Source organism: Alosa sapidissima, chromosome 4 (assembly GCF_018492685.1).
Source record: "Alosa sapidissima isolate fAloSap1 chromosome 4, fAloSap1.pri, whole genome shotgun sequence".
NCBI lineage: Eukaryota > Metazoa > Chordata > Actinopteri > Clupeiformes > Clupeidae > Alosa > Alosa sapidissima.
This window is the reverse complement of record NC_055960.1, coordinates 31,579,474-31,606,849: the sequence shown is the minus strand read 5'-3', so window position 1 is coordinate 31,606,849 and position 27,376 is coordinate 31,579,474. Positions and strand designations below refer to the sequence as shown.

Below are 27,376 nucleotides of genomic sequence, written 5' to 3'. Positions count from 1 at the left end.
TGGATCGATCCCAGATGAATGAGTGGAGCTAGGCGGAACGAAATTCATCTGGCGAGAGTCAGGTTAACATTTACATGGAAATGTGCTCCACGGTACCAAAGTCATTCTATAATTTGGGGTAGTCTTGGTTAAGATAAGGTTAGTGTCAGGAAAATGAACTCTGATAAAAAAAAAAAACACAACCTAGTAACAACATAACATATACCAAGTAGCATCACTTGTTTTATTCAGTTAGAGGAACAGTGCCTACAAATTGTTTGACGTAATGCTCCTGTGAACACAATAGTCTCATACACACTGATAAAACAATAAAAACAGATTTCAGTGTGTTAGTGTTATTTTGAACACAACAGGCTCTGTAGCAGTGTACCTACTCGATCTCAAGAGCTCTGAAAGGGTGTCCAAACAAATTCAAGAACTTTTATAAATGATTTGCATGAGGTAGACTGTGTACATTCAAACTGCCACAAAACAAAATGCAGTTTTTAAAGTGGTCAAAAATATGCCACACTTCAGGAAAATACAAATCAAATGTATTGTGAATACTGTAGATAATGGAACTGCCCTAATCCCGGTATCTTTAGAAATTGAAAATGTAAATGAATGTGCACGGTAGTGAACCTCTATACAGGTAGCTTTTTTTCTTTCTTCACAAAATCAAAACTAAAAAGCTGAATCACAGTTGCTTCACAAAATCAAAATATTTTGTTAGGCAGTGCCTAACAGCTTACAGTTGCTGCTCAAAATGTCCTTTGGAGGTCAGATCTCTTGGAGATCTCAGAATAAAAATACTGAAAAAATATACATTCAATACAAATACAAAAAGCTCACTTTCCTTTACAAAATCAAAACATCAGATGAACACACTTGTGTTTAGAACTGTAATTCTATATTAATTCTATTTTCGCCTAAATAACAGATTTAACAGTGTAGTTTTTTATTCTCATTTCATTTTCTTGAGAGCATCGATGCGATTTTTTACATAAAACTTAATAGCTTTCCAATCTCTAGCTTTTAAATGAAGAGGCTCAGATTTCAGGCAGGTATCGCAATCAGATTTCCCAGGCACACGGCATGTCTTTATGAAGTTCATCATATGTTTTTCAACTGCGTGAATTTCTTCAGCCTGCCACATTTTTCTCATGAATGGTCTGCGTACTACATGGGGGGAAAATCCAGGCTTATAAATAAAGAAAAACATACCTTTTTACAGTATATTCTTTGTTGTCCTCCACCTAGATTGTCAGAAATAAATACCTTTACACGATCTGGTCCCCCTTTTTGTCTTGAGGTCTGTCTCTGTTTTACCTTTACTTCCTTCAAAATAAAATGAAATAATCAGATTCATTAGATGCAATAGTTACATAACAATGTTTAAGATTGTGTAAACTGTAGGCTTAATCTATTTCCAAGAACTTGATTCAGTTTATTTATCACAAACAGAAAAGCCACTATACCTTTCTTTGACTTGTTGCATGTGTACAGAGGTGATGCTGCCAGTGTCTGTTTCTTGAGAGGAGGACCATCACCTAAATTTGCCATAAAGAGTCAATTAATTAATGTCTTACCATGCTATGGGCATGAGACTGCCAGCTAGGCTAACTCTGACAAGTAACGCTGACAACAGCAAGATACTCTTCATTAAGTTTACCAGGGGGTGCCGTCAGGATTTGATTCCATAGAATGCACAAGAACCAACCCATTTTTATGCAACATTTAGCCTATACACCACCATAAAACTTTAATTAAACTTTACATATGTCAATCCATATCCATTGTTAAATGCCAAGAGGCACATTGGTGATAAAACACTTGACTTAGCAATGAAACTGTTGTTGTTATTGTTATTACTTTTTTGTCAGATTGTCATGGGGCGTCACAGTCTCCACATTGGTGTTCTTCAACTATATCACACTACAAGTTTGTTCATCATTCACAACATTCATATTTTGACACTGTGACAAGCAGATCATGCCAGTACCTGTCACTGTAGACAGGTAGTTTCATCCCACCAGTAATTAACAATTTACCTTCAGACTCATCATCTAATACACTGTGTCCACCATCCTCAACTTGCTCTGTAAATACATAAGGAGAAATTCTATATTATAAACTTATTTTCCGGACTATAAGTCACACTTTTTTCATAGTTTGGCTGGCAACTTATATATGAAAAAATATATAATTGAACATGTTTTTAAATGTTACTTCATATTAACTGACATGAACCCTACTTGAAACATTACCGTCTACAGTCATGAGAGAGCGCTGGTTTAAAGGATAATTCCGGTATTTAGCACTTTGAGTCCCTTTTCTGGTTTGTTTTGGATGAACTAGAGTGGTAGACACCGAAATTTTGACCGATTGGTCCTGTCTCGACTTTTCTGACTCGTTTTGAATCGCCTTTACTGCTTCAGAGTGGCTGCCTACAGGCATGCAGAAACATGAATCTCTCCACGGACCGCTCCACACACCTGGCGCACCTACCTAAGTAAGCTTGGGTGCGCGGTGATAGGAATTGCGGGCGGCCGAGGCCTTAAAGAGACACCCCACATTCTTACCAAAACCACAGTGGAAAATAAATATATATCACAGGTGTACATATATGAATGTCATTCCTCATACACATTATATGAAATCAAGGTAAAGTTCTGTGCAATAATAAATGTTAAGGAACACTTAAATTAATGTGTGTCACAGATGCCCCCCCCCCAGCCGGAGGCATCGGGGCCTGAACTCCGAAGTAGGGCTTCAGGTTGACCACATTATCAGTGTCCATCTTTTTGTCCTGGTCATTCCACTGTATACGGTAATTGATGGGGCCTAGTTTTCTCATCACGGTAGCCGGACCTGACCATTTGGGCGCAAGCGTAGATGAGAAATTTTCTGATGCTTTAGAGAGCAGGTGAGTACAGACCCAGACTAGGTCTCCCAGCAGGAGTTGTGCACCTCTCCTGTGGGTATTGTAATACCTGGCTTGTCTGGACTGACACGCCTCAACTCTTCTTGATTTGCTCATTCATTTGTTTTTGTCTCTCCAGGAGTGTGTATGGTGACTGTTGTGGCGTAGGAGGTGAACCAATGAGTCTCTCCAGTGGGCCCTTCAGGGTCCTCCCGAGCACCAGCTCTGCAGGTGTTCGGCCCGTGGTCTCATGATAGGCAGCATTGATGGCGAAACTGAACTCCCTGATCCACTGGTCCCAGTTCTTATGTTGGTTCCCCACGTATGATGCAATCATCGTCTTGATTGACCGTTTGGACCACTCAGTGAGCTTGGCTTGGGGTCAGGTCTTGCAGAGGTTAGCCATTTCATGGCCAGTGAACTGTGGCCCCCGGTCAGAGACCAACTCCCGTGGGACACCAAAGCGGGTGAAGATTTCATCTTTCAAGATGAACACAATGTGGTGTGCCTTGCCATCTTTTAAAGGAAACATCTCCACCCATTTTGTGAAATAATCCACAAGGACGAGAAGGAAGGTGTTGCCCCTTTTGCTGCGGGGAAAGGGCCCCATGAGGTCCATGCCCAGCTTTTCCCAAGGATCCTCCACTGGAGTAGGCTGCATGAGGCCAGCCAGCTTCTGATTTTCAGCCTTGTAGACTTGGCAGATGGTACAGACCTTGATTTGATTCCAAACGTCTTTGCAAACGGATGGCCACCAGGCTACCTCAAGGATCCTCAGGAGTGTTTTCAGCCTGCCCAGATGCCCACTCAGAGGATGATTGTGGAAGTAGGCCAGAAAGACAAGCACAAGAGACTTTGGGACAACCAGCTGATATTTATCCCTCACAGGAGACCGTCGATACAGGAGGCCTTGCAGCTTTGTGAAGCCCATCCTGTCAGACCTACTAAGGGTGTCTGCCTCTTTGGCCAAGTCTGTGACCTCTGAATCCTCTTCTTGTGCCTCCCTTATTTCAGACAGGGAGGAGGGCAGTTCAGAGGAATCGGACACATTCGCCACAACACAGACTGCAGCTAAAGAGGGAGGTGTAACAGCTCGGAGCAGGGCATCAGGCACAATGTTATGGAGTCCTTTCCTGTATTGTACTCTAAATTGAAACTGCTGGAGCCGCAGGATCCAGCGAGTCAGGCAAGAGGAGGTTTTTGGACAATTGAAGACCCAGGTCAAGGCAGTATGGTCTGTGTGTATGGTGAACTCCGCCCCCTCAAGGTAGTGCCTCCACTTCTCAACAGCCCAGACGACTGCAAGACACTCCTTTTCAGAGGTGGAGTAATTGCACTCTGCACCACGCAACCCCCTGGATGCATAGGCGATCACCTTCTCCTCTTCAGCTGTTCTCTGCACCAGCACAGCCCCCAAACCCACATCGCTGGCATCCGTGTGGATTTCATGGCAGGGAGGTCTCAGGCTCCATGAGGATAGGTGCGTCCACCAGTGCCCTCTTCAGCTGATCAAAACTTTGCTGACATTCCTCTGACCAGACCCACTCTACATCCTTCCTCTTCAGCCGATTCAATAGAGCAGCCAGGTCTGCAAAATGGTGAATAAATTTGTGGTACCACCCCACAAGGCCTAAGAAACGCTGGAGGGTCTTGATGTTAGTGGGCGGTGGATACATGGTCACTGCCAGAGTCTTTTCTAGATCCACCTGCACACCCTTGTCCGAGACTACGTGGCCCAAGAACTTCAGCTCCTGCCGGAAAAAGGCACACTTCTTAAGGTGAAGTGTCAGTCCAGCTTTATGGAGCTTCCCTTGCTGGTCCACCTTTCCCCAGTACTTTTTAGATGAGGTGCAGTCTTTCTCTACCAGGGTACCAATCTGAACCAGCTGGTCCACGTTTGTGACAGTGCCCTGGAGACAGCCAGCTATTCGAGGGTTGCAGTTGTTCAGGATCTTGCGCACCAACTCAGTCTTTGTGATGTCTGGTTTCCACCACAGACAAAGAGCACGATAGTCATAAGCAAAATCCCCAGACACTGATCTGGCAACTGTACCATGTCCCGTAGCTTTTCTTCTGCCTCGGTGAGGTAATCAGGAGGGAGGAAGGCATCCTTAAAGGCCTTCTTAAACTCAAGCCAGTTGTGCACATTGTTTTTCGCCACCAGCTATGTGCTGGCCCTTTAAGCGTGTTGGACAGGGCGCCTTTCAGCTCTGCATCAGACGATGGCCACACTGCAAAAAATGTTTCGCAGCGATCAACAAAATTAAGAACATTGGCCACTTCCCTGGACCCACTAAAAGAAGGAAACTCCATCTGGATAGCCGGCCTGGAATAAACCACAGGAGGTCTGGGGGGGTGGGTTGGCTACCTGAAGCACTCAAAGGAGGTGAGAGGCTTGTGCTTAGTGTAAAAGGCTGTGTAGGTGGCTGAGAGAGTGCTCCCGTGAATGGTGTCTAAAGCTGGGCACCTACCACATTATGCGCTGGTTGGCTTGGAATGAGCTCTTGAACATGAGTAGAGGGCTGCACAGCACTGTCAGAACTAGATGCCATGTCAGGAGTGGTCATGTTGGCGAGAAGGAGAAGTGATGCTACTGATAGACGGGGTCATAACAGGCCCTGCTGTGCTAAGAGAAGCATGTGTTTGTGTGAAGGCACTGGAGGAACTAGGTGCCAATGGAACACCATAGGAAACTTGAGCAGGAGTGGAGCGGCTATGAGGTGGAAGAATAGTAGCTCCCGTGTGTGGATAAGGCCTCGGGAGAGCAACAAGGCTGGTGCGCTTCAGCCGTTCAATTTCTGCTTTCCATTTTTCATCACGCCTTTGTAAGCACTCTAACTCTAACTAATTTTTCCTCAAACTGTTTCAGTGTTGTTATCATGCATTGCTCAAGTGCCTCAACACTTCGGTCCACATAACTCCTTATGCCTGCTTCTCTGTTTAAGGCACTATTAACAGAATCTCTGAAGTCAGTCTCAAGTGTATTTAATCTGTCCATGACTGAATCTAAGTCGGTGGTAATGGTTGTGAGAGCAGGAAGTGTGAGGTAAGATGTGTTTCCCTCATCTCCAATGCTTTGTTCATTCTCTTCTGGGTCTGATACGTAAAGTGAACTAATTAGTGATGTTACTTCCCCCACAGGAATTCTTCTAGTGACCCATGCATCTCCCCTTGGTTCATGGTGCTGTTCACTAGGCCCATGCCCTGATGCAGACCTATCTGTTTCCTGGTTGGAATTTAAAGACTATAGCGCAATCCTGGGAAAGACTTGAAGTTTTCCTTTAGTTTGGACTTTTAGTTTAATTTTGTGGACTGAGACAAGGGGGGGGGGGGGGGGGGGGGGTTCAAGTATTGTGTGGGTGCACGGAATAATTGGTGCATTGATAATATACCGCGCTAAGCGCATTATTCAATTGAACTGTTTGGTGCGTCTTTTCTTGTTTGTGTTCAGTGGTGTCTGATATTTGTTCATTGCTGTGTGCTTTATTAACGGCCGTACATCTGCTCTTATGCATATATGTTTGGTTAAGAAGGCAAAAAGTATGTGACAGTATTGAAGTGTTTTGTTATTGTCGATTACTACTTAAATTCCCAAGAACCCCTTGTGCGTTTATAGTAACACAACTGTTTAAAAAGAACGTTAAAGGGCTGATTGTTACAGATGGTGATGCACTCAAGTCCACAAAGTCTGTCTCTGAGAAGAGACTTCGCCTGGAAGTGAGTAGTATCAAGGAGCTTGTCCAAACACCGAAAATTGAGCATGTTCTGTGGAACAACACAAAAGAACAACTTGCAGACTGCTTAACCAAAAAGGGGGCCTCACCTCAACAGTTACTGAAAGCACTGAGTGAGGGACACTGGAAACTTGACAAGAATATATAGATTAGAGTGTTTTTGTTGTACTCTTATTCATAACTACATGGTACTTGAATACTGTTAAAAGATAAATTGTTTTGCATTGTTATTATGTTTATTGGAAAGCCTTAGGGTTTACATTTTTTTTTTTTTTTTAAGAAGAGAGTGAGTTTGTTAACTGAAATATAATATGTTGTATTTCCCATGAAATCACCTAGGGACTTTTATTGTGTAGAAAACACCTAGAGACTGTTATTGTGAGCGAGTGTGGATGACGGTGGTCATTAAAAGTTAGAGAACTTGACATTACATTACATTACATTTGGCTGACGCATTTTTAACCAAAGCGACTAACAACATGGTAACAGATTAAGTTTTAAAGCCATTCTTAACAATTTTAGGACCATTTAAAAACGGTATAAGTGCATCAGTGAGTGCTGTTTTTGACAGTTGAGTGTCAGTTCAAGACGGCTGGTAGGTGCTGGTATCAGCAAGACTTGTTTTAAGTGGTGCTATGAGAGGAGATATTCTCTAAAGAGCTGGGTCTTCAGGAGTTTTTTGAAGATGGAGAGGGATGTCCCTGCCCTTGTAGGAACTGGCAGTGTGTTCCACCAACAAGGAACAACAGATGAGAAAAGTTTGGATTGGCCTGAGCTACCGGTGGTAGAGCTAGACGTCGTTCGTTTGAGGAGCGCAGCGGTCTGGAGGTAGCGTATGTCTGTATGAGGGCATTCAAGTAGGCGGGAGCAGAACCGGAGACTACTTTGTAGGCAAGGGTTAGAGCCTTGAATTTGATGCGGGCCGCCATAGGTAGCCAGTGTAGCTGGATGAGCAGTGGGGTAACATATGCCCTTTTGGGTTGGATGTAGACCAGGCGCGCCACCGCGTTCTGAATCATCTGAAGGGGTTTCACTGTGCAGGCTGGGAGACCTGTCAGGAGGGCGTTGCAGTAGTCAAGTCTTGAGATCACTATTGCCTGAACCAGAAGTTGAGTAGCATCCTGAGTCAAGTAAGTCCTGATTTTCCTTATGTTGTAGAGTGCAAAACGGCATGACCGGGAGACTGAGGCAACATGATCTGAGAAGGTTAGTTGGTTGTCGAGCACAACTCCTAGATTTCTTGCAGTCCTGGTAGGTGAAACAGACAGGGAGTCAAATTTGATGTTGATGTCGTGGTGTATGGTAGGTTTAGCTGGGAGGACCAGCAGTTCAGTCTTTGAGAGGTTCAGCTGGAGGTGGTGTGCCTTCATCCATGTAGCTATGTCTGAGAGGCAATCCGAGATCCGTGCTGAAACCGAGGGGTCATCAGGTGGAAAGAACAGATAGAGCTGTGTGTCGTCTGCATAGCATTACATTACATTTGGCTGACGCTTTTTTTTTAACCAAAGCGACTTTGGTTAATAGCAGTGGTATGAGAAGCCATGCGAACGGATGATCTGTCCCAAGGAGGTGGTGTAGATAGCAAAAAGAAGGGGGCCCAGCACTGAGCCCTGGAGGACCCCTGTGGTGAGATAGTGAGGTGCAGATAGCTGACCAAGCCATGATACGCTAAACGAGCATCCTGTGAGGTAGGATTCAAACCAGGAGAGAGCAGAACCGGAGATTCCCATGTTAGAGAGTATGGAGAGAAGGATGCGGTGATTAACCGTGTCAAAGGCAGCCGATAAGTCAAGCAGAATGAGTACTGATGACCGAGCGGTCGCCTTGGCTTCTTTTAAGGCTTCTGTTACAGAACCCAGATTGATTTGGATCCAGGAGGTTGTTCTGTGAAAGGAAGTCAGAGACCTGTCTGGAGACTGCTCGTTCAATGCCTTTTGATGGATTGGATTGAATGGATTGAATAACATGAAACGCTGGTAAAGAATGACAACGTTGTCCCAGTCTTGCCAGCCAGTCAAGAGGATGAGGCACACTAGAATCAACAATTGAGAAGACCAGCCATGGAAGGGATCAAGAGACTGGAAGAGAAGATAACATCAATGCTGCACAGTCAGAGACCAAGCATGAAACGGTGAAACAGAATGTCCAGAATAGCAGATTGTAATTGGATTGGAGAACAAAAGTAATACTGCCGAGGATGGAGACCTGAATGAACCCTGTGACTGTGACTACTTGTGAATATGGGTGGTAAATAAATAGCCTAGCAGCCTACTTTGCTGCTGAGGATGATCTGTTAACCAAGTAAGCAATCGGAACATAAATTGTTTGTGCAACGAAGATTCTAGTGCTACACAGACTCGCGTAAGAGAGAGAAAATAGTCAGAAAATAGTCATCATTGAAGGCCTAACCACTGAACTCACGGACCGCCAATGACATATATACACTCTTTTGATCCCGTGAGGGAAATATATACAGATATGTTTTTTCCCTGTTCATGACGCATTTTTTGACTGATGCAACTTATAGTCCAGAAAAACGGTAATTAAGCAGAGATTTGTCTAATTTAACATTCAATTCAATTCAATTCAATTCAATTCAATTTAACATGGAAGGAGCACATAAAATGTAGTTTCATCCCACCAGTCATAAATCATCTACCTTCAGACTCATCATCCAATGCACTGTGTCCATCATCCTGAACTTGCTCTATAAATACATTAGGGGAAATTATATTATAAACTTAATTAACAACAGTTTTATGTTATTTAACATTCAATTCAATTTAACATAAAAGGAGCACATAAAATAAATAAATAAGTCTCTACCTCCAGAGTTATCATGTAGCTCACTCTGTCCGTCATCCTCAACTCTTTCTGTAAAGGAGTAACAGAAAATGATCAATGTTAATAAACTTAACAATGATGTTTAACAAATTAAATCGAGCAGTCTTACATCTATAGCTGAGATCACAACGTATATCTTTAAAGAGGCAATGAGCCCTTCACGTTTCTAGACAATGAGCAACAGGCCTCTCTTCTCATAGCTTAAGAATCAGTTCACATGGCCACTGATTTGTATGTCACTACTAGACCACTGTTAAGTAACAGACACAGAACATGCTACAAAACCCCAAACTGTCTTTGGAAATCAAAAATTGAATTCATGTTATGAATTAGTACAGATCTGTTGCAAAAACGTTTTTGGTAACAATTTACTTGACGGGTGAGTTCATAACACATTCATAGCAGCTGTCATAGACTGTACATAAAGCATTCATGACAGTTTCATGAGACATTACTCAACATTCATACCAAACCTTTCATGAATGTGGAAGACAGAGCGACGACAACTTGTCAAAATAAAAGTCCAACAATCGCAAAGCAGCATTGCCGTTTTTTTTCTCAAACCTTTTACCTAATCACGTCACATGTGAGTCAGTGGGCTACTCCAGTGCCAAAAAGACAGAACATGGTCAGGCAAATAATTTTTGTTTCATTAAAATGTTTTGTTTTATGATGTAACCTTTGCAGATGATCTCATCTTTTGCTACTGGGAATGTCCAACCGTTCCAGGTTACATAAATACGGGTCAGCTGAATATAGGCTAGTTTACCTCCCAATGTTAAACTCAGTGATTACAAATACTTCACAACTTAGTAAAGTGACATTCGATGTAGACTTCATAAAATATTCATGAAATATTTACAAAGGCTGGAGAGATTAAATGAATGGTATCCAGGTTACACAAATATGGGTCAGCTGAATGTATGCTAGTTTACCTTTGAGATTGTTGGACTTTTAGTTTGACAAGTTGTCGTCGTTCTGTCTTCCACATTCATAAAAGGTTTGGTATGAATGTTGAGTCATGTCTCATGAAACAGTCATGAATGCTTTATGTGCAGTTTATGACAGCTGCTATGAATGAACTCACCCGTCAAGTAGTGTTACCACGTTTTTGAATCTTACCATCTGGATCAATGTTAATGTCTTCCAAGCTTTTCCCTTTGAACTCACAGAGACGTCCTGTCTCAAGGGCCATAAGGACCTTGCTAATCTTTGCGAGCTGCAAGGTCCCCTCTGGAAGCCTGTAAAACTGCCTATGAATACGTATGTCGTGTCCTAAAAAATCTGCCAATTGGTCTAGTTCTGTGTTTGACAGGTTCAAAACCTTAGAAAGTGTGCCAATATGCTTGCGCAATTTAGTAGAGGAGAGATTCTCTGGATGTTTAGCTCCACAGGTGTGGGCAAAATGATTGATGTACTCTGAGCCCCGAAAGTATGTCATAGCACATGGACGTGAGAAGAGGTATGGATTGTCTTTCTCCACCCCACATTCGTCTCTCTTTTCCACCAGAAGTTCCAGTGACTGTACCATGTCTGGAGTCAACAAAACGGGCACTTTCCGGCCTCGCTTCCCTCGTATTTCCAGTCTTTGGAAGTGTTTACATAGTTTTTGTTCCAGTTCTGAAAGTGCTGCATTAAGATCATCATTTGGTTTTGACCTGTCTCTCTGAGAAAAACTGGAGAGCAGCATCTTGGAAACCTCTCCTTCTCGTCGACGATTAAAAAGTATTACTTTTGCAAGTGTGACCTGAGCAAGCTTTGACCAGTTAGTTGTAGACGATTCTAATGATAAGCCATCACGGTACTCTTTCTCCTTCTCATCCAGATACGAATGCAGTTTTTTAACATCCTCTGTGAGAGGAAGCAATAGTGGTGCATTCCATTTGCCTTCCTCCAGTGTTCTGTAGGCTGATGCTGAAACCAGTTCATTCCATTTGGCATAATATACCTGACGGAAATTTCTGGCTTCGGTAGCAGTCTCTGCATCACCATTAACCAAGGCTTTACTTTCCAAAAGTTCTGAAATTTTAGCCAAACTTTGTCCCAATTTTAGCGGAAGAGTTGGGATTTTGTATGTATTACTTTCCTGATTATAGCCACTAACATGTTTTACAGCTAAGACAGTCTGCATAAAGGTGGTTGGTGTCATCATTTCCGAAATGCTCCTTAGAGATGTGACCTCTCTTGCACTGAGTATAAGTCTACCCAATTCTCTCATTTTTTGTCGAATGTGTTCATGCTTTGCCCTATCACTGCCTAATCTGTTGTACAGGTGCTGTCCATTTTCCATTATCAACTCATCACCTTTAACTGCAAGTGAAACTCTGTCTTGATTCATGTGGCTCATTACTTTCCACAGGCCAGTAGTTATACCAGCAGGAGCAGGTGTCAAAGCACATAAAGAAAGAACTCTGTTCTTCCCTGGTCTGGGCTTGACATCGGGTGGTTTGAAACCACATGTCTTCACATGTCGCCATAATACTTTTCTGGTGAAAAGGCCGAAGCAGAAGGAACAGTGGACAAATTCATTGCCGTTAGCTTCTTCATTTGGTCTTTTACAAGCAACAAGACTTCCTTTCCCTGTTCGCATAACTTCCGTGTTGTGCACCCAATTACCTTTTTTCCGCAGGTACTCAAGCTGCATGCGTCTGTCTTTTGAATTTTTTGGATAGCTCACAGCCCTTGCCACCTCGATTTCATTTTGATGCTTCCGTTCTAAATGCTTGGATATTTTTGTAAAAGGTTTTTTACAGAACAAGCAGTGCTGCCTTTTATCATACAGTCTTTTTTTGTCACATTTTTTGACGACAGCTGAGACAAATACTTGTATATTGTCCTCTCTCTCTGAATTTTGGGGTGTATTCTTCTGTTTGTTTATATCAGAGTGTGCCATACTCTCCTCTCTGTTTATGCCATGTGTCTCACTCCCCTCTTCTCCATCATGTGTCATACTCTCTTTTCCTGATATTCTCTTTTTGTTTGTGTGACTTTGACAGATTGATATTTCACAGCTACTTTCTGAACTTTCATCACTACTTTTAGGAACATATTCTTCTTCACTGTCAGGGCAGGAGTCATCAGTATCAAATAGATCATTTGTTATGGGTGGGATGTCAGTTGTCATCTTAAAATAAAACAGATAAAACAAAATTATTCTTAGGTTTGTAGTGTGGCTGACACATAAAATGAGGGTAATTTCTTTATGTTTTTACCACAATGCTTTTTGTTCTTCTCAGTTTAGGGACATAATCTTCATCATATGATCTTTCTGTATTCTAAAAAACAAAATGTTAAGTTGTAATCTCCCTTCCTTAAAATAAGAGATTGTATACCATAAAACTTCAAATAATAGCCGAGTCCCAAATAGACGCCTGTGTCTTTTAAACGCCTGGTGTGGCTACAGGTTTGGGTTAAAGGCCGGTCTGAAATAGAGGCCAGGGCCCACTTCCCCGAAAGCATCTTAAGCCTAAGAGCGTCGTAAAGTCCCTCTTACGAACGTCTTAAGATTTGCCAACTGTTTCCCGAAACCATCGTAGCTTAAGAGCATCGTGAAAACACTCGTAGATCTACGAGTGCTCCAGAGTACTCGTTACCGGCTAAGAGCGTCTTAACAGTTACTTATCACTGAGGTCACCAACAGGACATACAGAGGAATTACAACTTAGAATACATAATCCAATTTACGTTCCCATTCTTTATTGTGTTTACTTGTGATGAATCAGATTTTAGCGCGCAAAACAGCATAGCCTACATTTAATGGTCATAAAATGTGATGAAAAGCGGACAAAAATGCAATCAAGTTATAAAACGAGACGTTGCCAGAATAGTTTGACATTATCTTTGCTAAGTGAATATTTTATTAGGCCTATGAGGTAAAAAGCAGAGAAAGCAACATGTGGTTTAGTCTGTAGCCTACTGCATCAAAATCTAAGCCTACACATTTCCTCTCTTTCTTACTCGACATCTTTCTTATCTTCAAACGTGTTCTTAAGTGGCACCGTGAAAAATTATTGCATGGTGCAACAATCTAATCTTAAAATAATTACAATTATTTATGTCTCTGTGTGGTATATAACCTACTTGGGATCCTTACATGCAGATGTCAAAGTGTTTCTATTTTCGTATTGATGTGAATTAATGTGTAGATCCGAAGTTTAAATGGTAGGCCTATAGCTGTGACGTGCAGTCACCTGACATCACCGTCAAATCAGAGGATATTTCAGAACTATTAACGTGGACAGCTCCCCTTAAGAGCATCTTAAGAGCAGTGCATGCGCGTTCACGCTACGAGCATGTTCGGGAAACAGTCGGAAAAACCAAACGAACGATCGTAAGATGAATCGTAGAAAACCCTCTTAAGAGCGTGTCGGTTAGGAAGGTAGGTAGGTTTAATACCACATTAAGGTAAAATACAAATATATCCTAAAGAAGTCAGAAAGTACTAACCAAGTGCACAAATCTAGTATACGCTTGGTTCCTTACCTGCAGATCTGTCTGGGTGAACTCAAGTACAGCAGGATGTGCTGCATTGACTGTGCTGGAGTCATCACTTGCATTACAGAACTCAAAAGCATCACTCTGGACATGAAAACAAGCACACATATGTTAACATACAAAGGCAAACAAATACGATCACTATAGACTGTCACAAAAAGAGAAGCTGAATAAATGACAGTATATAAGTCATTAAAAGTAAATGCATTACCTTGTGACAGATTTCATCTTCAATAATCTGGCGAGAGCAACTGACATGATCCGTGTCACTGGTTTCTTCTTCAGAGCTTGAGTACTCAACCAACTTAAGTTGGATTTGAATTTGTTGAACCTAGGAAATCAGATGCTAAATTAATCTACTAAATTGTATAACAATAGGTGAGGGAAATTTGGTTCACTCAGCACACGGTGAACACACACTAATCCCAGCGCAGTGAGCTGCCTACAACAACTGCGGCGCTCGGGGAGCAGTGAGGGGTTAGGTGCCTTGCTCAAGGGCACTTCAGCCGTGCCTAATGGTCGGGGATCGAACCGTCAACCCCACGGTAACAAGTCCAAAGCGCTAACCAGTAGGCCACAGCTGCCCCCTCAAAGAAACGCTGCGAGCAGGGAGTATAAATATAATTTACAAGAGTAAGAACAAGCAAGAACAAGAGTACAAACATAATTAAGTGAAGGGTGAACATGTTCATAGCAACACTTTGATATATATAGACCTATTGTAATACATGTGTAAAAGAATTTAAAAGCAATAGTCTATACCTAAAGTAAGAGGTGGTCACCTTTGTAAATATAACCCATGGTTGACATCATCTAATATCACTACTAACCATTACAATCACACTTGACTGTGGTATATGTTATGTGTGGGGACCAATTCCATAGTTGTCTGAAGTCAACTTTACACACACAGTCAGTCAACCGTGTGGGGTACATATTTTAATATTAACAGCAGTTCCATGGTGGTCAACTTCACACACACAGTCAGTCAACCGTGTGGGGTACATGTATAACATTAGCTAAAAAAATGTAAACTTTTGCATTGAAATCAACATCACATAGGCTTCTACCCTATTTGAAGTTCACCATCTTCTCCTCAATTTGATCATCTAGCCTGGGGAATAAAATATGTCTAAAAAACACTGTACCTAAGATAACCTTAGCTCACTGACCAACACTTAATTCATAAATAAATAAACCTAAGGTCAATTTGTGATGGCACATTATCTGCAACAGAACAGCTCAATTCTATTTCCAAAGGAGAATAAAGAAAATACACTGATTTAGTTACCTTCAGATCTGTTTGAGGGAATTCAACCACATCAGGATGTGCTACAATGATTGTGTTGGGGTCCTCTCCTTGATATGTGCTCTCAACATCAACAACATCATCCTAAACAAGAGTACAAACATAATTAAGTTAAGGGTGAACATGTTTGTAGCAATACTTTGATATATACAGTAGACCTATTGTAATACATGTGTAAAAGAATTTAAAAGCAACAGTCTATACCTAAAGTAAGAGGTGGTCACCTTTGTAAATATAACCCACGGTTGATATCATCTAATATCATTTCTAACTATTACAATCACACTTGACTGTGGTATATGTTATGTATGGGGACCGATTCCATAGTTGTCTGAAGTCAACTTTACACACACAGTCAGTCAACCGTGTGGGGTACATATTATAATATTAACAGCAGTTCCATGGTTGTCAACTTCACACACACCGTCAGTCAACCGTGTGGGGTACATATATAACATTAGCTAAAAAAATGTAAACTTTTGCATTGAAATCAACACCACATAGGCTTCTACCCTATTTGAAGTTCACCATCTTCTCCTGAATTTGATCATGTAGCCCGGATAATAAAATGTCTAAAAAACACTGTACCAAAGTTAACCTTAGCTCACGGACCACCACTAAATTCATAAACAAACAAACCTTAGGTCAATTTGTGGTGGCACATTATCCGCAACAGAACAGTTCAATTCTATTTCCAAAGGAGAATAAAGAAAATACACTGATTTAGTTACCTTCAGATCTGTTTGAGGGAATTCAACCACATCAGGATGTGCTACAATGATTGTGTTGGGGTCCTCTCCTTGATATGCGCGCTCAACATCAACATCATCATCCTAAACAAGAGTACAAACATAATTAAGTGAAGGGTGAACATGTTCGTAGCAACACTTTGATATATAGACCTATTGTAATACATGTGTAAAAGAATTTAAAAGCAACAGTCTATACCTAAAGTAAGAGGTGGTCACCTTTGTAAATATAACCCACGGTTGATATCATCTAATATCATTTCTAACTATTACAATCACACTTGACTGTGGTATATGTTATGTGTGGGGACCGATTCCATAGTTGTCTGAAGTCAACTTTACACACACAGTCAGTCAACCGTGTGGGGTACATATTTTAATATTAACACCAGTTCCATGGTAGTCAACTTCACACACACCGTCAGTCAACCGTGTGGGGTACATATATAACATTAGCTAAAAAATGTTTTAACTTTTGCATTGAAATCAACACCACATAGGCTTCTACCCTATTTGAAGTTCACCATCTTCTCCTGAATTTGATCATGTAGCCCGGATAATAAAATGTCTAAAAAACACTGTACCAAAGATAACCTTAACTCACGGACCAACACTAAATTCAGAAACAAACAAACCTTAGGTCAATTTGTGGTGGCACATTATCCGCAACAGAACAGTTCAATTCTATTTCCAAAGGAGAATAAAGAAAATACACTGATTTAGTTACCTTCAGATCTGTTTGAGGGAATTCAACCACATCAGGATGTGCTACAATGATTGTGTTGGGGTCCTCTCCTTGATATGCGCGCTCAACATCAACATCATCATCCTAAACAAGAGTACAAACATAATTAAGTGAAGGGTGAACATGTTCGTAGCAACACTTTGATATATAGACCTATTGTAATACATGTGTAAAAGAATTTAAAAGCAACAGTCTATACCTAAAGTAAGAGGTGGTCACCTTTGTAAATATAACCCACGGTTGATATCATCTAATATCATTTCTAACTATTACAATCACACTTGACTGTGGTATATGTTATGTGTGGGGACCGATTCCATAGTTGTCTGAAGTCAACTTTACACACACAGTCAGTCAACCGTGTGGGGTACATATTTTAATATTAACACCAGTTCCATGGTAGTCAACTTCACACACACCGTCAGTCAACCGTGTGGGGTACATATATAACATTAGCTAAAAAATGTTTTAACTTTTGCATTGAAATCAACACCACATAGGCTTCTACCCTATTTGAAGTTCACCATCTTCTCCTGAATTTGATCATGTAGCCCGGATAATAAAATGTCTAAAAAACACTGTACCAAAGATAACCTTAACTCACGGACCAACACTAAATTCAGAAACAAACAAACCTTAGGTCAATTTGTGGTGGCACATTATCCGCAACAGAACAGTTCAATTCTATTTCCAAAGGAGAATAAAGAAAATACACTGATTTAGTTACCTTCAGATCTGTTTGAGGGAATTCAACCACATCAGGACGTGCTACAATGATTGTGTTGGGGTCCTCTCCTTGATATGCGCGCTCAACATCAACATCATCATCCTAAACAAGAGTACAAACATAATTAAGTGAAGGGTGAACATGTTCGTAGCAACACTTTGATATATAGACCTATTGTAATACATGTGTAAAAGAATTTAAAAGCAACAGTCTATACCTAAAGTAAGAGGTGGTCACCTTTGTAAATATAACCCACGGTTGATATCATCTAATATCATTTCTAACTATTACAATCACACTTGACTGTGGTATATGTTATGTGTGGGGACCGATTCCATAGTTGTCTGAAGTCAACTTTACACACACAGTCAGTCAACCGTGTGGGGTACATATTTTAATATTAACAGCAGTTCCATGGTAGTCAACTTCACACTCACAGTCAGTCAACCGTGTGGGGTACATATATAACATTAGCTAAAAAAATGGCTTCTACCCTATTTGAAGTTCACCATCTTCTCCTAAATTTGATCATGTAGCCCGGATAATAAAATATGTCTAAAAAACACTGTACCAAAGTTAACCTTAGCTCACGGACCAACACTAAATTCATAAACAAACAAACCTTAGGTCAATTTGTGGTGGCATATTATTCGCAACAGAACAGTTCCATTCTATTTCCAAAGGAGAATAAAGAAAATACACTGATTTAGTCACCTTCAGATCTGTTTGAGGGAATTCAACCACATCAGGATGTGCTACAATGATTGTGTTGGGGTCCTCTCCTTGATATGCGCTCTCAACATCAACAACATCATCCTAAACAAGAGTACAAACATAATTAAGTGAAGGGTGAACATGTTTGTAGCAACACTTTGATATATAGACCTATTGTAATACATGTGTAAAAGAATTTAAAAGCAACAGTCTATACCTAAAGTAAGAGGTGGTCACCTTTGTAAATATAACCCACGATTGACATCATCTAATATCATTTCTAACTATTACAATCACACTTGACTGTGGTATATGTTATGTGTGGGGACCAATTCCATGGTTGTCTGAAGTCAACTTTACACACACAGTCAGTCAACCGTGTGGGGTACATATTTTAATATTAACAGCAGTTCCATGGTGACAACTTCACACACACAGTCAGTCAACCGTGTGGGGTACATATATAACATTAGCTAAAAAAATGTAAACTTTTGCATTGAAATAAACATCACATAGGCTTCTACCCTATTTGAAGTTCACCATCTTCTCCTAAATTTGATCATCTAGCCTGGGGAATAAAATATGTCTAAATAACACTGTACCTAAGATAACCTTAGCTCACTGACCAACACTTAATTCATAAATAAATAAACCTAAGGTCAATTTGTGATGGCACATTATCCGCAACAGAACAGTTCAATTCTATTTCCAAAGGAGAATAAAGACAACACACTGATTTAGTTACCTTCAGATCTGTTTGAGGGAATTCAACCACATCAGGATGTGCTACAATGATTGTGTTGGGGTCCTCTCCTTGATATGCGCTCTCAACATCAACAACATCATCCTAAACAAGAGTACAAACATAATTAAGTGAAGGGTGAACATGTTTGTAGCAACACTTTGATATATAGACCTATTGTAATACATGTGTAAAAGAATTTAAAAGCAACAGTCTATACCTAAAGTAAGAGGTGGTCACCTTTGTAATTATAACCCATGGTTGAGATCATCTAATATCATTTCTAACTATTACAATCACACTTGACTGTGGTATATGTTATGTGTGGGGACCAATTCCATGGTTGTCTGAAGTCAACTTTACACACACAGTCAGTCAACCGTGTGGGGTACATATTTTAATATTAACAGCAGTTCCATGGTAGTCAACTTCACACACATAGTCAGTCAACCGTGTGGGGTACATATATAACATTAGCTAAAAAAATGTAAACTTTTGCATTGAAATAAACATCACATAGGCTTCTACCCTATTTGAAGTTCACCATCTTCTCCTAAATTTGATCATCTAGCCTGGGGAATAAAATATGTCTAAATAACACTGTACCTAAGATAACCTTAGCTCACTGACCAACACTTAATTCATAAATAAATAAACCTAAGGTCAATTTGTGATGGCACATTATCCGCAACAGAACAGTTCAATTCTATTTCCAAAGGAGAATAAAGAAAATACACTGATTTAGTTACCTTCAGATCGGTTTGAGAGAATTCAACCACAGCAGGATGTTCTACAATGATTGTGTTGGGGTCCTCTCCTTGATATGTGCTCTCAACATCAACATCATCCTCCTAAACAAGAGTACAAACATAATTAAGTTATGGGTGAACATGTTTGTAGCAACACTTTGATATATACAGTAGACCTATTGTAATACATGTGTAAAAACATTTAAAAGCAATAGTCTATACCTAAAGTAAGAGGTGGTCACCTTTGTAAATATAACCCATGGTTGATATCCTCTAATATCATTTCTAACTATTACAATCACACTTGACCGGGTAAATGTTATGTGTGGGGACCAATTCCATGGTTGTCTGATGTCAACTTCACACACATAGCCAGTCAACCGTGTGGGGTACATATGATAATATTAGGAACAATTCCATGGTTGCCTGAAGTTAATTTCACACACATAGTCAGTCAACCGAGTGGGGTACATATTATTAGCTGGAAATACAAACTTCGAAATCGATATCACTCAGGCTTCTACCCTACTACTCTACCCCAGTATGTGTCATGTGTGCAGTTCAATTCCATGGTTGTCCGTAGTCAACATCACACACAAAACTGGTTAACCTCATATGGTACATAATAACTTTTAACATTAGTGGCACAAACACTTTCACAAATAGACCAATTCCATAATTGTCTGTAGTCAACTTCATGAACACAGCCAGTCAACCTTGTGGGGGTATATATTAGTTGCAAATAAAGACTAACATAGAGATGAACTTCATTTAAACTCATTGTTTAAACTTGATGTATTTCAACTTCTCAATATGGACTCCTAACTTGGGATACATGCTTCTAAATAGCATCATAGCCAACTTTAACTCGCTCATTGCCATTATTTAGGACAAAATAAACAAAGGTGGATTTGTAATGGTAAATGGCAGGAAATAATTGTGCACACAAAGGCTACTGTGTTCTCAGCTTCTGTTGTGTTGATCTTGCTGTTTTAGTTTGCTTTTCTAGCAAGGCTATTGGATGTTTATGTAGATGCTGCATCAAAACTGTAGCTAAACTATTATGTTGCAATCAAACTGTTGTTTACCTGTTGTGCTATGTGTATGTTTACTTGGCTGCAAGACAAGTTTCCCTTAGGGGACAATAAACTGAAACTGAACTGAACAGGGGATGCTCCCAGGGTCCAACAATGTAATGGAGAAACAAAGACTGAAAGGACTGGGGAGGAGGTCGGCCTTGTTAAAATTCTCCAAACCTTTACTATTGTGTATGTCAATTTCATATACACATCCAGTCCACCTCACAGGGTATGTTTTGGTTAGGTCTAAATGAAGGCTTTCACAACCAGAAGAATTTAGCTCAAATTGCTTCTCCATTTGAAGTTCTCCAACTTCAACATTTCAGCTACCTAATTTGGGATTAGTACATTCTTCCACATTGTATGGTAGCCAGTGCAAGAACAAATTCACTCATGGTGCATCGTGTGGAACAAACAGTCCCATTAGGTTACAAATACTAACAAATCAAAATACAATAATGCAGTTACCTGTAGATCTACTTTGCAGTAGTCAACCGTGGCAGCATGTGCTGCTTCCACACAGCCGGAGTCATCTACTTTGTCTGGGGACTGCAGTGCAAGATCATCACTCTGGAAATGAATATAAATAGTCAATGTCAGAGAAAACATTTCATTATAAGTATTGCTAGTTGCACAATCTGAATTTGAGAATAAGTCTAAAATGTAGGCCTATACTAAAGCAAGAATACATTCTTTGCCTATATTTTAAAGGAACAGGCTCTACCGTTATTAAACATTATTAAAGGGACACCAGGCAACGTTTTCGTGTTAATTACCCATCTTCGTAAATCGGTATATGGTTAAATGACTCATTACAGGGCGAATGAAGACTCTCTCGCCCGCCCCTACTGCCTGTAGGAAGAATATCCCGCTTGCAAGTTCAGTGTATCCTACCCGCCGACCGAAGCAGGATCAATTACATCCTCAGAGGCAGGCTACTAAACGCTAGCGATTGTTGCAAACGTGTGTATAAAAACCCTTGACGGAAGATGCAAAGAAAAGGAAGAGCTTCAGACCGAGCGAAGGGGGAGTTTCGTAGATAAAAAGCATCAGGCTTGCCTGGTGTCCCTTTAAACAACACGCATATGCTGTATTTCAAATAAAGCGCACGCTTGAAACGTCTGTTAAACAACAAATGAATGAATGAGATGGTTGAAACGTGGCTAGGCCCAGGCAGAATTGCCTTAAAGCTACAGACCCATGGCTACACTTGACATGCAAATCTGTTCTGTTTCCAGAGCATGCTTTCTCTGTCTATGATCTGCAAGGTTAGGGCATCCTCGACAAAGAGATTGCTGGTTCGCAGATAATTTGCGACTGGCTGGAAAGCAAGAAATTACTGTGGTTTCTGATTGCGAGTTATGGATTATGAATTTTGTGCTGCCATCACAACCAATTAAACTTTAGAAACTTTTTTCAATGGCTGCGTCAGGTTGTAACAAATGTAGGTCCTAGGCTAGCCTAGACCTACATGCCATTGTGAGGTTAAATTCTTAACAAACTAGAACAAAACAGAAATTCTTTTTAAACTTTTATGGAGTAAACATGTATGACTCCTTTCTGGCCAAATTTTACAGCTTTCATGTTTAACAGCTTTATGTATATCGAGTTTGAACGGAGAGAATAGAAAAGTGTTACGATTGTGCCAGCTCTCCCCTACACTCGCATAGTAAACAAATGGAATGTTGGAACATTGCGCTCCCCAACACAACACTAAAGGTCGGGTTTGCTTCATTTTTTGATGATAAGTTTTGTTTTGAAAATGGAAGGTTAGCCTACTTAACATTACTGTATTTCTCTGAGAATCAATGTCATAAGATGGTTCATTACATTACACATCACGACATTACATACTACGTACACACATGTGCAGGCCAATAGGGGGATTTGACTTCATCAGACGTCTTAAGCTGACTGCATAACGTGATTATTTCTGAGGTTCTGCTACGTTTTCAACCTGACATTGTGCATTTGTCATGGTTGAAAAGAATCTCTCTCCCGTTATGCAGTCAGTTTAACACCTCTGCAGGTGGGTACATGAAGTCAAATCCCCCAAATTATTCACAAATTTCTTAATTTTTTATGCGTGATGGCGGTGAGGAGCTCAGACCCGCAGTAGGCGTCACGTGACCGCAGTATTACGGTAATACGGTTACTGTCACAGCCCTATGTTGAACTTAACAAAATAAAAACAAAGACCTTGGTTCAGATTAAAAGTGTCCTATAACATGTATAAGTATAAGTATATAAGTATAAGTATATACACTTTTTTGATCCTGTGAGGGAAATTTGGTCTCTGCATTTTAACCCAATTGGTGAATTAGTGAAACACAAACAGCACACAGTGAACACACAGTGAGGTGAAGCACACACTAATCCCGGCGCAGTGAGCTGCCTGCTACATCGGCGGCGCTCGGGGAGCAGTGAGGGGTTAGGTGCCTTGCTCAAGGGCACTTCAGCCGCGGCCCACTGGTCGGGGCTCGAACCGGCAACCCAGAGTGTTGGGTCCAGAGTGCTAACCAGTGGGCCACGGCTGTACTTGCATGTACTTGCATGGCTATAACTATCAATGACAAAAAGTTTTTCCTTGCAATAGTTAACACTTACCTTTTCTCTCCATGGCCAGTCCATATCACCGTAGTTGTAAGTTATTTCTTCTCCTGGTTGTATTTGCCGTATGGCAAATAAGCACAGGTGAGGTTCACCTTTGACGGTAATTCGCGTCATCCTGCTGTTTGGATTAAGGTGATCATCATTGACTAATCGGCCAAAGGAGTTGTCATCTCTTGCAGCATCAATACTGAAGACAAGACATACATTAGTAATTCATAAACAGGAATAAAATCACATGTGTTAGATTGTTAAAAGAATTAATACATTAGTAAAATTGTACTAATAGTTTGAAAGTTTATTTGTATTTGTCTTTTCTATTGCCTGTGTTCTCTTTCCACAGATAGGTCATAAAATAGAAAACACAGATAAAAGACATTGAAAAACTAGATGTCACAGCCTAACAGAGTGTGAAGAATGAATAATCATCAGTGTTAGCTATCCTCTCCCATACATATATCACATGCCTGTGAAAAGGGACCATTGACCTACCAGTACTTTTTCCCATTGACCTTAAATTCAAAAAGATACACTTGAAGTGCAGCATGGTAGATCCTTTTGCGTCTTTGACATTCATCAAATGAAATGATCTCTCCTCTGTATTCAACTAAAAAATCTCCTTTTTCAAAGTAAGTTTGGCTGAACACTCCTCGACCTATTTTGAACAAAAAGAGGTTGGTTTCAATTTTAAAGACTTGGACAGACCACTCACACAGGAAGGGTTACCATTTTCAACTGGCCAATAATCTTTAAGTAGCTGAGCTGTTCAACTTTAAACCTTTTTTATAATATTTCTTAGAAAATGCAATCCATAACACATTTTACATCAAACACAAACAAAAACACACTGTGTTTGGTTCATTGCATACAGATTTCCGTCCAGCCATTGTTAAGATAGAATGTGTTTCTTTGTTAGGAAAGTGTATCTTGTATTATTTTTATTAGTATGGGAGAGCCGGGATGATTGAAACGTGGGGCGAATTAAACATTCCAGTGCTGATGATAGACATTCCAGTGTCTGCACTGTCCACCTTTTGCTTGCATTGTGTTGAGGGGGGAGAGAAACTAGGGGGGTTTGGAATGTAATGTGTGTGAAAAAGAATATCCTTAGAGGACAATAAAGACTCTATAGTACAAAATAATTATCTACAGAATTATCTTAAGATCTGAAGTCTGTAGATAATTCTGTGCAGTGTGCCCAGGTCTTGTATCAAAGTCTAGCATTTAATAGTACCCTACTCAATAGCCTCTTAGTCCATCCAATCTGATCTGTATATTACGCATCACAAATCAGCAAACATACATTTAATGTTTGACAACTCCTGTTTCTAGTTATTCCACTTACCTTTGACAGAGTTTATATATTTGGCAGTTAGTTCTGGCCTGTCTGCTGACAAGGAGATGTAATGTATTCCTTCTGCAACCGGGTCTCTATGACGTCGCTTGCTGCGACGCATGTTCTCCTAAAGCAATTTACAATTTAGTTTGCTTACATGAGTTCACAAATGTATTAAATGAAGAAAAAGGCTATTTCTAACACCTGCCTAATAGTTAGCTAGACCATAAGATAAGAAGTAATCCTACAGTGTTGTCTAAAGAGACCAAAGGAGGGTTGTGGGTATATCATCCACTTAACAGTGCTGCCAGTTTTTGCCACCATAGCCTATATCAGCGGCGGCTAACCAGTCCAGCATGAAGAGAAAAAAAAATTCCACACAGCTCAAAAGAGCCGCACAACAAAAAAAGATACCCACACTACAACAGCGACTTAGGCCTACAAAAATAGATCTTCTCTGTTCATTTAAAGTGAGACACTTGGCAGATGCTACAAATTATCGTTCTCAGGAATAAGTAGCAAGCAATAAAGAAAGCAATATAGACACACATCACAAATTCCCCCCCACTGAATGACTTATTAGCATGAGAAATGCTCCAATGTAACAACTGATATGCTGCCAATGTGACCGTCAAATGTTCCGTCTAGTGTTCAGTACATTTTTTTAAAAGAAAATACACAAAAAGAAAACGAGTCTGCTTCTCTGACTGACGTCTATATAGCCTACCTTTACCTTGTACTTGCAAAGGTCAGTCAGTGCCTTTGGGAAATGTACAGGTTTGAAGCATATGCATCAGTTACGTCTGGCATACCAAGTCCTAAACTAACGTGTAGAACACGTTTTTAACGGTGTTATTTAGGTTACATTGACATATTAACCAGAAAGGCTATGCTAGCCTACAAAAAGATGAATCCTCCTTTTCAATGTCCTCTTTCTATTTACGCTTAGCGTCAGGGTTTTCCTGATTGCAACAGTATCATTACACCTATTACAACAAAGTCTGCTTCTTTTTAGGCTAGATTCCTATCCATGACAGTAAAATTATTCTAATTTAAACATTGCAGCCTAACTATTAGCAGTACTATCAACTTATGAAAAGCATTTTCATTTACCAGAAATAATAGGCTATAATCCAAGGAGAAGTGAGAACATCTGTTGAGCAGCCGGGAGGAGGCAAAGAGCCGCATGCGGCTCGCGAGACGCATGTTCGCCACCCCTGGCCTATATCTACCTAGAGTGCCTCAAATCTGAACTGTTGTCAGTTTCGTTTAATAGCACAACTGCATTGTCTTCATTCAGACTCAACACATGATGGACTATAGGCTATACACATACATTTGGTTAGGAAATTATCCATTGCAGGATTACTTACCAAATTGACATCAAACTAGCCAGCTAATTCTCATGTAGGCTATTCAACTTGTCTGTTAAAATACCTGCTCAGGCACATTTGAATCAAGTTGTGGATTGCAGGTTGTGATAACAGTTGGTTGAAATCAAGTGAAATGTTTGTAAATTGTATAAATACATAACCTGTCCGTTTGGGAAACAACAAAAACGTATGGGTAGGTCAAGATACATTTCAAGCTTTTTTCCAATGTGAGCAACAAACACTCCCTACCAAATAGCCTCACATGCACACTTCCCTACACATACACAATAGGCGAATATAAGTGAAAGGTCTGTAGTTTAAGGTGTGAACGACCTGTCGTTAAATGTGTGAAAACCGTAAGAAAAACATACCTGTTGGTTTGGTGTGGAGGTAGCCTCAATGTAATGCCTGGCTTATAGTTAGCTTAATAAGGCTAACGTTACATAGGGAATAATAGGTAGGCTACAGCTAATGCACTATCATGCTATCCTCCTCTGACTATCACGACTTATCACCACTGCAAACTACGATGTTATCTGTAGTTGCCTCTGATGAAAATGTTTTAATGAAAATACCTTTGACCAACCCCACATTTGACATAGTGGCGAGCTAGCTCAGGTGCTAGCTTCCTGACTGCCACATCGTGTAGCCTAAGCTATTTCTATATTTGAATAATAAATAATACAATTGTACAATTTACAATCAATGTTTTCAATTCATTATCACTTATGATGACACAATTTTATAATGATGTCTGGACATTATTGCAAAATAGTTAATGAGTAATGAGTCAACTATAAAACCTACCGTCAATTCAAGATGTCTACCCACATGTGGAATCGTCTTCTTCATCCATGAGTAGACTTCCTTCATTGCTCTTGAATGTTGTCCAATGAGGTTGCATGAATGAGTCACGTGACATACAGCCAACATCTAATTGGTTAAAGGTGTGTGAAGCGTGTGTGTGGAACAGGCCCCTGCAGTTCCGATCCTTGCCACTATTGTCACTATGTCGCTTCGCTTAACACACTCTCAAACACACACATAGACGGTTTTTCTGCATTATAGGGCACACTGAGATAATTTAAGGGACACATCAGTACCCCATCCTGACTGAAAATATTTGGTTAGATTTGTGGGGAACGGCAATTTGTACCCCATGAGGATTTTGTACCCCACGGCGTGAGTGGGCTATCAGGTCACGTTCCCCACAATGATAGAAATGAAAACACACACACACACACACACACACACACACACACACACACA

At 40.4% G+C, this 27,376-nt stretch overlaps 1 protein-coding gene across 6 annotated transcripts; it reads right to left on the bottom strand.

The window, feature by feature from the left end:
- On the bottom strand, window positions 1-27,376 carry LOC121706875. 6 transcript variants are annotated; one of them, XM_042088965.1, is made up of 23 exons: window positions 26,479-26,866; window positions 26,108-26,268; window positions 24,744-24,861; window positions 23,891-24,053; window positions 23,396-23,588; window positions 21,257-21,358; window positions 19,710-19,811; window positions 18,964-19,065; window positions 18,219-18,320; window positions 17,505-17,606; window positions 16,760-16,861; window positions 16,015-16,116; window positions 15,266-15,367; window positions 14,186-14,305; window positions 13,963-14,058; window positions 12,693-12,755; window positions 10,603-12,604; window positions 9,463-9,510; window positions 9,296-9,343; window positions 2,031-2,078; window positions 1,458-1,529; window positions 1,258-1,317; window positions 1-1,158 (listed from the first exon to the last, which is right to left on the bottom strand). In XM_042088965.1, the coding sequence occupies exons 3-23, from the start codon at window positions 24,853-24,855 to the stop codon at window positions 944-946; spliced, it is 4,056 nt and encodes a 1,351-aa protein (XP_041944899.1). In that variant the 5' UTR covers window positions 24,856-24,861; window positions 26,108-26,268; window positions 26,479-26,866; the 3' UTR covers window positions 1-943. The 6 variants fall into 6 exon arrangements, with proteins under 6 accessions (XP_041944899.1, XP_041944896.1, XP_041944898.1 ...); XM_042088962.1 differs by lacking the exons at window positions 26,108-26,268; window positions 26,479-26,866 and adding an exon at window positions 26,915-27,376; XM_042088964.1 differs by lacking the exons at window positions 26,108-26,268; window positions 26,479-26,866 and adding an exon at window positions 26,915-27,376 and having other exon boundaries at window positions 19,710-19,808.

Coding starts and splice junctions, on each gene's coding strand:
- LOC121706875 (XM_042088962.1), bottom strand. CDS start 27,040: ATGTTGGCTGTATGTCACGTGACTCATTCATGCAACCTCATTGGACAA. Junction 18,321..18,963: donor TCCCTCAAACAGATCTGAAG/GTAACTAAATCA, acceptor ACTCTTGTTTAG/GATGATGTTGTTGATGTTGA. Junction 12,605..12,692: donor GAAGAACAAAAAGCATTGTG/GTAAAAACATAA, acceptor TTTTATTTTAAG/ATGACAACTGACATCCCACC.